Here is a 12,782-nt window from a genome sequence, read left to right on the forward strand (position 1 = left end):
TTTTACAGAAGTTGTGATTTATAAAATTTATAATTTGTAATTGATAAATGAATTGTAACCCATGAACATTTTGATTTTATGGCCGATGAATAAATTGTGGTCTATAAAAATTTTTGATTTGTGATCGAGAAATAAATTTTTACTTATAAAATTTTTGCTTTGACACTGAGAAAATAATTTGTGACATACAAAATTTTTAAATTATGATCGAGAAAAAATTATAATCAATTAATTTGAGAATTTGTGACCAAATTATACGGAATTATGATCTTAATATATTTAATGAAGAATTTCGTAGATAAAATATAATAATGTCCAATTTTTAAAATTATAAATTTTGTTTCTTAGTTTTGAAATAAATCTCAGTTAAACTCTTAAATATAAAATTTTCCCTTTGACATATTTGGTAATCGAACTATCATATTCTTAGCGTGAGCATCTTAATAAAGTTGGTGTCTATGAGTCGTACAAGCACATAGTCACTGCCACTCGTATGAATACTGAAAAAATGTAAAATATATATCTCAGACAGTAGAAATTCCATTATTTTTATTATTCAAATCCAGAGATCACATTCCATCATAAGATAGCAGCCAACTTTAGGACCCACCTAATACACCAAGCTGTTGAGAACGAACACTTCATAATGATAAACTTCAACGAATGCCAGCCTAAAATGACCCCAAATATTGCATCATTTCTACTGTTCAATCCTCAGTCTTCTCAACTGTAACTTCTGTGGGAGCCGCCTCCACCACATGAGGGGTTTCTTCTTCAGCCTCTTTCTTCACCTCTTCAACTTCTTCTTTAGTCTCCTCAACTGCAGCCTCTTTCTTCACATCTTCAACTTCTTCTTTCTTTTCCACTTTCACTGCAGCAGGCTCTTCCGGTGCAACCACGGCAGCCGCCTCAACGGACTCTTTTACTGAAATTACTGTCTCTTTCTGAGCTTCAACAGCTTTCTCAGCTTCTGGATCAGGCTCAACTGCGTTTTCTTCTGGTGCAGCATCTTTAGCCCCTTCTTTTACTTCCTCCGTGACTGTCACCGGTGCATTTGCCTCTTCTTTTGGAGCCTCTGGGGTGGTGATTACCTCCTTGGTTTTAACATTTTCTACTATTGCTGCAGTAACTGCTTCAACCTATAGGGATAAACTTTCATTTTTAATAAGATCAAATAATCGAAAGAAAAAGGAAAGATCATTGCATGGAAGTTAAATATCTATTGTAACACTGGAGTTGATATCGAATTTAACTAATAAAATCGTTGCATCAAAAGCAGAAAATCCGAGAATTAATTAGAGTGAAGAGAAGTATATTGATACCTCAACTGCGGCCATCTTTCAAGATTTGAAGATCACAGGAAAAGATAATGAGAGATGATTAATTTGCAAAGAGAAAGTATTGCTTGTGAGCGTGATGATGAGAAATGATCAATATGAGAGCTATTTATAGAGAGGTAAAATCATTTACTAAATAATGGGAAGGAGGAATGAGAATAATGTTTGGAGCACTAAAAGAATATTAGCAAATCGACCTCTCACACTATTTGATATTGTTCATTAGTACACTACTGTCTAATTCTTCAACATAACATGATACATGTATTGAACGGTAATACGATATCTCATCTCTCTCCGTACATTAGTGATACAGAATACTCGATAAAGTTGAACTACAATTCAGTAATATTTATTTTTCTGAACATGATCCATGTAAAGGGTTAATTTCACAAACGGTCACTAAAGTTTAAAACTTTCAGTAACTGTCACTCAAGTATTGGGACGCTTTCAAAAATGGTCACTGAAGTTTAAAAATTTTTGAGCTACTTTTGCTGCAATTTTTCGACCACTTCCAACCACCGATACCAACGGTTTTTATACAGTTGGAAAGCCTATAATGTCCTCTTCAATTACAACAAAAAATCTCCCCCAAACTCCAAATGATTCGGCCGGAATGAACCCTCAAAGTTGGCTATCCGAAAAGGCAAAAATCTGTCCAAATTTTTAGATTTTTGGTAGACTTTTGAGGTGATTTTTTGACAACTTTCAACCACCAAAATAGCCAAATTTTGATACCGCTGGAAAGCCCATAATGTTCTCTTTAATTAACATCCAAAATCTCCCCAAAATTTCAAAGGATTCGGCCGGAATAAACTTATAAATTTGGCATCCCAGATTTTCACCTTTTTGGGATGCTGACTTTGTGGGTTTATTCCGGCCGAATCCTTTGGAGTTTGGGAGAGATTTTGGATGGTAATTGAAGAGGACATTGTGGGCTTTCCAACGTATCAAAATCTAGCGGTCTTGGTGGTCGAAAGTCGCTGGAAATTTACCGTAAAAGTCGCCCAAAAATCTGAAAATCTGGGCAGATTTTCAGATTTTTTGGGGCGACTTTTGCGGTGATTTTTCGGTCGAATTTCTTGGTGTTATGGAGAGATTTTGAGTGGTAATTGAAGAGGACGTTGTGGGCTTTCAAACGGTATCAAAATTCGATGGTATCGGTAGTTGGAAGTAACCGAAAAATTGCCGCAAATGTAACCAAAAAAATTAAAAAGTGTTTTTCAACTTTAGTGAACGTTTCAGAAACTTTTAAATTTCAGTGACTGTTTTTGAAAGCGTCCCAATACTTAAGTGACCGTTACTGAAAGTTTTAAACTTCAGTGACCATTTTATAATTTTTCTATAAATTTAGTGACCGTTTGTGAAATTAACCCTCCATGTAAATGATACTATCATGTCTAGTTGTAAATGTTTTTATTTTCTCTATTAGATTTCTCGAATAAGGCTTTATGAATGTGAAATGACACATGGGGGAGGCATTTCACATTCACATGGCTATTTTATCTTTTTTTGAATGGCTTATTCTGTGTTTTGTGCAGTAGGGTTTGTAGGTGACTGATATCATCATGCTTTCATGTTAGTTTTATATGGCCCGTTTGCCATAACTTTTAAAAGTAAAAAATTTATTTTGTAGTTAAACATTTACTTTTAAATATATTTTGATAATTTCTTGAAAGCGTTTTGTCTTATTAGAAGAATTAGAATAACTTTCTTAAAAAACTATTTTACAAGAGGCAAAATCCTTGTACCATTATATTTAATTTTCCGATATTTCTATACAGACTAAATTATATAGATGTGTTCTTTTCAAATATCAATGATGTTATGCACATATTTACATCACACGGTGACACAACTTATAAACCTAATATGGCTAAACAAGTCGATGGAAAAATTAAACTTCATCATATCCAAACATGACAGCAAGCTTGAGCTAAGTCTAAAATTATAGGTCATCATCAATAACTATTATACTAATGCACTAATAGTGCTAGTAATCAATTATTATTGTCGTTTAGAGAATCGAGCTTTGATCCTAAGAAGTCATCTAAGAATGTTAAAACTCTTTCTCACTTTCATCATGACAAATTGGCGTATCTCCACCATCTTTTCACTCACGAAGGTCTCTAATTGCAAAACCTTCATACGAAGTATTCTTCAATGAATGATATTGTGATAAAACTTTAACTAAGGATCACTAATCAGGTCAAAATCAGAATGTTTTAACCCTTTGAAAAAGAACCACTCGACGTGAATAAAGCAGCGTATAACAAAACAAAACAAAACAAAACAAAACAAAAAATTCAAATCAAGGCCGGTGATATGCGTGGGATCCCTCTAGATTGCACCAATGTGGGTCCCCAGTTGGATGCTTTTCTCTTGTACACACGTGTCGTGGGGACCCACATTTGTATATACCACGCTGGATCACAGTCATGAGTACAGAATCTCTGATCATCTCCCATGCTGTGATGTGTTATCACCGATCTCAAAATAATTGTACTTAAATAATATTAGTTTAGAAAAAAGAGCAATTGCTTTTGCATGTTTTTAAAAATTTCAACATTTTGTTGGGAGATCCAAAGGTGATATTGGTTTCATAGATCTCTAGGAACGTTAACTAGGGAGTGTAAAATTAACCAGACGTACGTCTACAAATGTAGGATATTGTATATATATATATATATAATTTGCTACTTTATAATTAATTGAGAAAGTTGAACACTCTTATTTCAATTTCAATTTTTGTTTCTTGAAACTGAAACCAAAATGTTTACCAATGATACGACCACTAATAAAACTAGTGATGGAGTTGGGATTTTTAACTTGTAGTGGCACTATGGCAGTCAGCTGAGCTATAGTGTTGATGACACTATGATAGTCTGCCATGCCTACTGTAGTCGGAGACATAGTGACACCTAGTAAATGGTAAAAATAACTACTTATTTTATTAAAAAAAATAAAAGTAATCAAATTTTGGTTAACCATGCATGTAAATAGAATGGAATATTGAAGGGAAAAAAAGTTAATAACATTGAAAAGATTGTGAAGGTCGATGGAGAACATAGTCAGCCCATTCACATACATACGGAAAAATAAAAGTCGTGTTGCTAATTTGGTCGATATTGAAACTATTTTGGTAAATCAGTAGAGTATCATTTTACTTGCTCATATTGCAGAAACTCCAAAAATATAAATTCCAATTTAAATTATATCGATTTATATATCATATATACTATTGGTATCACTGATTCACTATACATGACTACATGTAATTCTTGCGATTTGACAAACAACCAAGCTTACTTTAAGTCCATCAAATAATAGAAATGTAATTATGTATTATCGTATGCATATATGATATGACCCAAGAGGAGTAAATATTGATCCATGATGATCGCTGAAGTTTGATTGACAGTTGGGCGGTAAGAATGGATCCCACCAAGAATGTGTGATGTCAATCGTGGCAAGACCAAGTAGAGGCATGACACGTGGAATGTCAAAATCGGGCTTTCAATAAATCTGTACACCCAAATTTATTGTTTACAAAACATATACAGAATACTCAAATGAGGGGTGGATGTGATGAATATTTTTCCAATTTTTTATTCACATGGGATCCAACCCATGCGAGTGTTCGGTAGGGGTGTACAACAAGAAGGTTCTTTTCGCTTTTGCATTTGGAACTAACACTACTGATATTCCAAGTAGTCCCAGTCCTCGTGTGGCCCATTTAATTCAATTTAGATGCGTAGAATTTTAACTTCCCCATGAATGGTGAAATGGAACAAATTCCCCCTCAGATTCCACAGCTGATGAGTTTACTGCTTCTACTCGTTTCTCGAATTTGGGTAAGCCCCATTCGTGCTGAACTATGTCTAGATCGTCTTTCTCTGCACCCAAACTCTGGTAAGGCCAAGAAAGAAAAAGAAAACGCAATCACCAAGATATAAACATTATGAGTACTTCATTTTACACGAGGTTGTGTACGGTGTGAATGTCTTTACTAGTATTCATCTTCAGCTGTGATTAGCAAATTCCTCAAACAAATGAACACACAGTTGGCTACCTTGTAATACATTCATCAAAAGTGTCATAGTCATTTCCCTAGTAAAATGATATCAAACCTATACAATAAGATGAAGCTAGCCCCATGTATTGGGTGTAATTTTAGCATTACACAGTTGATATTTGTCATGTTAGCAGAAATCCAAAATAACTCCCATCACTAGGAACATTTTAATCAATTGTTTTCAAGAACTTGCAAAAGGTTCAGTCTAACAACTCAAATTTGTTGTAAGAGGGTCCTAGAATGAACACTAGTACCTCTCCATTCACAAAGCAATAGCATTGCCACTATTCTTAACATTAAGCTCAAATCCGTTTGAAAATAAATCAATACATACAGGTTTTGTTATTAAATAAGATATGCAGTAGACCAATATAAACACCAAATCTTATGAGGAAATAGAGAAGTTCAATTCAAATAAGATCTCGAACAAAAAAAGAATTGTTGTGATGCATACAAAAATGTTCACTGTTCTTATTAGTTTATCCACACAAAGTAGTTGAGAGCATAATATATTGTTGAAGGCAAGATTGAACTGATATAAACGTGTCTCTAATAGTTTAACTTTTTAGATCAAGTGGTTCAACAAGTATAGAATAAATTCCACATTGAATAAAGATAAGGTTGATCCAATAAGATGGAACCCTAAGTTTTACCAGGATATCATAACAAGCAAAACATCATGAATTCAAATCTCGTTGCTACTCATTTATAAACTGTCACGTGTTTTGGTTTGATGGAAAAAAATGAATCCCGCCTTCTTATAAGGGGGTGTTTTGAAGACAATATTTAAATGAACATGTGACTCTCGATAAAAGTTTAAGCTTTTAGATTAAGTAGTACAATATATATGTAGTATGAAATCAAAATTTTATTAACCATTTGGCAAAATTTATACATCATTTATAAATGGTCAAACTACACTTTCAACCACATTCAAATGAATCCATAAGTACTATCTACTTCTTTACTACTTATTTATGTGTATTAATAAATTAAACCTGTTTATATATTATTCCAAAACACAGGCTTAATGATGTCACAACACCATCACGGTAAATACACTAGTAAGGGGCGGAGCCCAATGAGGTCCAGTGCAGGCATATGCCCGCACTGGACTTTTGGGCCCAACCCAAATATTCCCCCCCCCCCTTCTTTTAGGAGTTGGCCCAGCCAAGAAACCCAATTCCAATTCAATTATCCAACCCATACCAATACCCCATTCGTTGCATTCAACTCTCAGTTCACCCATTTCTTTTCCTTTCACCCCGCTATTCGATTTCTAAGACACTCACAGACACTGCACGACAGACTACTCAATCTCTGCCGTTTCGCTTCGCCATTCAACGTCTCAATCTCTCAAAAACTCTCACCCGGCGTCGTCTTCCCCCAATCTCGGAATCTCTTGCGATTCTTTTCGTTTTCGAGCCCTAGACGATAGTCTTTAGATGCCTTTGATTCCACTCGCAACTCCATAGACGGTAACGTAGCAGGAGAATAAGGTGAAGCCCCCAAAGCAATCATGTTTCTCTTTTCCTTTTATTTGTTATTTTCATTTGTTTAATGTTTCAAACTTTAAATTTTTTCTTAGTGAACTTAATATTGTTTTTTGAGTTAGATGCCCTACTAATCTTTGCTTGAGAGTATTGTGTTTGATTTAAAATCATGTATTAGTTTTGTATTGTGTTTGAATTATCTCTATGAATTAATTGCTTGAGAGTATTGTGTTTGAATTAGCTTTGTGAATTAATGGCTTTGTGAAATGTAAATTACTTTTGCTTCCAGTATTAAATTCATGGTGGAATTGCTCAATGAATAGCTCTACTTTTGCTTTTAGTATTTGTGATTTTGTAAATTGAATTGCTTTCAGTAATTGGATGTTGTGAATTGCTGAGGGAAATTTCTTGAATCACACTAAAAAAACTGAAAATGTGCTCTAAACCAATATTTTATCTGAAAAACTGATCATAGTTAAATTAAGCAACATTTCAGGAAAACATAAGGAGTTCTATTCTATGATTTAGTGTTGGTGGTTTTTATTTTTATGTCTGAATCAAAATATTTTATTTGCTCAAGTATTGTTTTCTAGATTTTAAATCTATATCATCTCTAGAACTAGACTAATTGAAGCTTGCTAATTTTGTAGGGCAAATCGGATATGCTCTTGCTCTTATGATTGCTAGGGATGTGATGTTGGGCACTGACCGATCCATCATCCTTATTCCTTCACATGCTAGATATTCCTCCTGCTGCTGAGGCACTTAATGGGGTGAGATGGGATTGGTCAATGATGCATTCCCTCTTCTCAAAGGTTAGTAATTTACTCCTAAGTAGTGAAAATAATAGTAAATAGTTTCATGTATTTTGACATTTTGTATGCCAGATGAGATATAAGTTAAAACTTAAAAGTAGATAACTTGTATCTATTTAAATCAAGTGGTGTTGCAACAACTAATGTTGTTGAAGTATGCAATGGAGTCAACATTACAGTGATGGTTGGTGGTTTTCCCAGGAAAGAGGAAAGATGTGAATCATGTGATATTAAAGAATGTTTCATATACAAATCACAGGCTTCAGTTCTTGAGAAGCGTGCTACTGCCAACTGCAAGGTGATTGGCTTAGCTGTGTCATTTTTAGTATTGCCGTAATATTATTTTATATTTTTATCATCATTAAATTCATAGTCAAAAACTCAAAATTCGGCATTAAATTGTGCCTGCACTGAAAAATATTCCTGCCTCCGCCCCTATTGACCATCCAAAGCCACCATACTGAGTCGGAGCCAAGAATCTGTTAAGTTGGGGGCATAACTTAACTGAGAATAAAAATTTTGAAATTAAGCAATAACATTATAAATGTTACAGTTTTTTTCACAATTGTTATCTATGAATTTTAAACGAGTATAAACACTTTTGTAAGATTAATTCTATTTGTCTACTATCAATGAACATACCTTTTTCCTTTATGCACATTACATTATTTTTTGTTTGTTAATCCCAGAAGTCCTAAATTGTGCACACACGAATATGTGTTTGTGTGTGTACACACAGATAGAGAGAGAGAGAGAGAGAGAGAGAGAGAGTTGTTCCAAAAGCGAACTCCCTCAAGAAAACCCTTAGAACACTCTGGTGAAATATGTAGAAGATCCCTTCAAAAAGTTGTTGTAAGTGTTATGCCCCAAGTCCAATCAATCTTGAATATAAATACTTTCAATATATAATTAATGCAATTTAATGGCAGATCTATAATTTAACTAATAGACAATTAAATTAAATAATAGAGTTCGTAGATTCAAATTTTCGTAATTTGTTAATCACAAGGAGTTGTGATTGTGAAATACAAAGTACATATGATTGAATCTTAAATCGTCCGTGGTCGAAAGTAATAACGAGATACGGATATCGTTATTATGGATAGACCATCACATGTGACATTTCTTACTTGTGAAATAAGTAGCTGATCTCACAAGTTAAAGTATGGTGACACTTAAATGTATACGTGGATATTTTGTTATAGAACAAAACATTGGAGACCCACCTAGAAATTTCACATGGATAACTATCTGAGTGTCAGTGGTTAATCTCTAATGTTCGGTAGTGGAATTGGTCCTTTGACTTGAGGTCGTCATGATACCTTATATAAGAACAGTCATACTTTGACGGTGTTGGATGTTGCTCTGTCAAGGGCCGCTAATACGATATCATTCGGGTATGTCAAGATCATATGAAGGTTGTGAATGACCAACTGAGGATTTATCACTCTTAGGTAGTAAGAGATTATGATCTGTGTTTCATTTAATTAAGTCGATGACGAAATCCTTGGTCAAGGTGTAATCATAAGTCGAAAAGGAGTTTTCGACTTATATTGACTTAATAGTGGAGTGAAAGATATGATCGAAAATCGAGATTGACACACTTTCATATCTCGTAATTGATCAGATCATATTAACAAAGGGATTATAGTTTCACGGTAAACGAACGAGTTTGGTTTTGTCATACTCCGTGACATTTTCCGTCACATGTATTGTATTGACATATTACTAGATGTCAATTTGGGATAGCGAATGTGAATTGATGATAAATTAAAATGGTGTTTTAATTTATCAATTTTGATTAGATAAAAATAATATTTCACGTCGTTAAGTATCGTGATCATGAACCTAATGGATCGCACACGAAAGAGAATTGGAAGATTGCAATTTGTCAATTAATTAATTTAATAATCGTTGGATAAATTAATTAATTAAGTTGGTTATTTATAGGCCCGAATTAATTAATCCGATTAATTAATTCGAGGATCGACTTTAATTAAATGGATTAATTAAATATTAAATTGGATCAGGCCAAATTCGTTTGGGCTTATATAAATAACTTATTAAGGTTTATAATTTTGTAGAGAATTCATTATTCTTACGAGCACAAGAAGAAAATCCTAACTCTACAATCTTGTTCTCTATGTGGATCATCGTTGTATGCTGAATAATTGGACAACTGTAGGTGGCAGATTTTGCTGATGGAACAAGGGAAAAGCAAAGAAGTTTGTAGATCTCGTAAAATGTACAATCTTTATTACAATTTTTATCTAAATACAAAGACGGTTCTTGGTGGGAATCGAAAATTGTTTAAATTTTCGCTGCACACGTTAAGTAAATTTCCAACAGTGGTATATATAAGTAAACGTTAAGACGATTCTTTGTGTTTTGTTAGAATTGTCTAATATATTTGTGCAATCAAAAGTTGATTGTTATCATTTTTTCATGTTTCTTGCAATTGAAGAAATTTTAGTTTTCTTAATTTTATGAATCTTATTTTATAAATAAATAAATAAAAATTATGGATTTGAAAATCGGTAACAGCTACCGGTCGGGAGAAGCAACGGCTGTCGTCGCTACTACGCCGATGCTGCAATTTTCAGCGGCGCTCTACTGGCGACAGCAACAACGAACTGCTGCTGTTGCTGCTATGTCACAACGCTTTGGGCAACATTTATGTGCGGCGACCGGTCCTCATTTCGATGGTTGACGATACAGCCACCAAGAAGGGAAAAGAGAAATTTCTAGGGTTGCAATACGGTAAATGTGAATGGAGACGGGAGCTTCAGCTGCAATTTAGGAAATTGCACGCCCCTTGTGCAATTATGGAAAGGGGGTCAAGTTTGCAATTGTAAAACAAGGGCATGTCATGCAATTAAGTTAATTGAAGGACCACCTTTTAATTTTAAACTTTAGTTAATTTGCAAATTTCGAAATTGTTTCGAATTTGAATTTTAAAATGATTTTAAAATTGTATTTTAATGGATTTGGCCTATAATTTTAATTTTGCCCCAAATTAAAATCTTATTTAAAATTGAAGACATTTTATATTTTCGTTGGAATAGGATTTTAACTTAAATATTAAACTTTGAACCCAATTGAATTTTTATTTTATTTAGGAGTGTTATCCTAAATTAAAATATTAATTCAATTTAAATTAGAGTTGGACTCTAACTTAATACTTAATTAAATTTTGATTTTAATTAATTTTTCACTTGAATATATTCTTGAAATTAGAATTGGATTCTAATTTGATGTTTAATTGAAATTTGATTTTAATTAAATTGTCTTACCCTAAAATTTTCCTTGGAATTAGAGTTGGACTCTAATTTAATATTTAATTAAATTTTGATTTTAATTAAATAATTCACCCTAGTATTTCTTGAATTTAGAATTGGATTCTAATTTGATATTTAATTAAAATTTGATTTTAATTAAATTGTCTCGTCTTAAATTTTTCTTGAAATTAGAGTTGGACTCTAATATGTTGTTTAATTAAAATTTAATTTTAATTAAATAAATCCGCCCTAAATATTGAAATTAGAGTTAGACTCTAATTTTGCTATATAATTAAAATTTGATTTTGATTAAATTCAAAACCCTTAAGTTTTGAAATTAGAGTTGGACTCTAATTTGATATTTAATTAAAATTTGATTTTAGTTAAATAATCTTGCCCTATAATTGTGGAATTAGAGTTGGACTTTAATCGGTATTTAATTAAAATTGAATTTTAATTAAATATGGCCGCTAATTAAATAATTGATTAATATGATTAATTAATTATTTAATTGTTCCGATCCATTTTGTCTAAAATAGTTTAGACGACTCAATTGTTAGAAACTTGAAACGTGTTTGCATATAATATTAGATATTATATTAGCCCACATTTATGTGATGAATGTATTATTAGTGGACGATTATGGACTCGACCATATGGATGTTGAATGGTTAATTTTTTTCATATCATTTTATGAGCATGCGAGCTCTTGTTCATTTTGAACCTGCAAGTCCGTTATTGTTATTGTTATTTTGGGTTTGCGAGTCCAATTTCATCTAGGCCTACGTGCCAACTAGTATAGGATACATGTTGCAACTGGACTAATTGAAGAAGAACAAGAAGAGAAGGAGATCATGGAGATGGAGCATTGTATGACAAATGCATTACCTCCTGGGAATTGATCAACTAGTCTTCCTTATGATTCAGGAAGACTAGATAGTATAAGTCCATAATTGTCCACACTATTTATTATGTTATATATATTTATTTGCATGATATATGTATAATAAAATATATATGATTGTTACAATGAGACATTTGAATGCAAAACCCTTCAATAAAATATTAAGTCATATTTATAATCGTCTTCCATCATTATAGTGAAAAATCAGAGTCCCAAATCGTCTCAACTTATTGAGTACACTCAATGTTGGTCTATTAGGGATATGTTTGACACTATAAAATATTGGATATTTCTGAATGATGGATTCAACTTAACTAAAGTTTATCTTTTGTTGAATACACTCAAGGAGATAAATTTTAGAAGTATATTAAGCTAACACATAAGATGTGTGAAGACAAAGAATTGTCAGTTTAATGATTTGAGAGTTGTATGGAGATACAATTGATAATAGTATCTACCCAAATGTTTTATTAAGACTTATTGAGTACACTCAATGTCTTAATATAACATATGAGATCCCAACCCACTTGTAGTCAAGTATGGACTCTATAAATTTATGTGAGAGGGTCATAAATTTGAATTAAACAATGGGAGCATAATTAATTTAAGTCCATGTTAAATTAATTGATGTATTTTATATATTATTCTTTTTCTTTTCGTCATTTATATTTATATTGAATTTTAAGTAACCATATGTTTTGAATGGCATATTGGATGCCAACAACCAAATTGAAATTTCTTGATTGACACTGTAATTTGAGAATTGTTCTCAGACATAAGAAAATTGGTTATATCCTTGAGTAGTCCTTTCTAGAGACATCTATTGATGACTCGATCAAGAAAGAGGTGGATGCTATAATAAACCCAGTGATTACAATAG

General features: G+C 32.6%; 1 protein-coding gene and 1 pseudogene across 1 annotated transcript; one reads left to right on the forward strand and one right to left on the reverse strand.

The window, feature by feature from the left end:
- Positions 1-526: 526 nt before the first annotated feature.
- Positions 527-1,440, reverse strand: LOC111407165 (titin-like). Its single transcript, XM_023036490.1, has 2 exons — positions 1,323-1,440; positions 527-1,139 (listed from the first exon to the last, which is right to left on the reverse strand). The coding sequence occupies exons 1-2, from the start codon at positions 1,335-1,337 to the stop codon at positions 708-710; spliced, it is 447 nt and encodes a 148-aa protein (XP_022892258.1). The 5' UTR covers positions 1,338-1,440; the 3' UTR covers positions 527-707.
- Positions 1,441-7,220: 5,780 nt separating this feature from the next.
- Positions 7,221-8,057, forward strand: LOC111408141 (annotated as a pseudogene).
- The last annotated feature ends 4,725 nt before the right edge of the window (positions 8,058-12,782 follow it).

Source organism: Olea europaea, chromosome 13 (genome assembly GCF_002742605.1).
Source record: "Olea europaea var. sylvestris chromosome 13, O_europaea_v1, whole genome shotgun sequence".
In the NCBI taxonomy this organism is placed as follows: Eukaryota; Viridiplantae; Streptophyta; class Magnoliopsida; order Lamiales; family Oleaceae; genus Olea; species Olea europaea.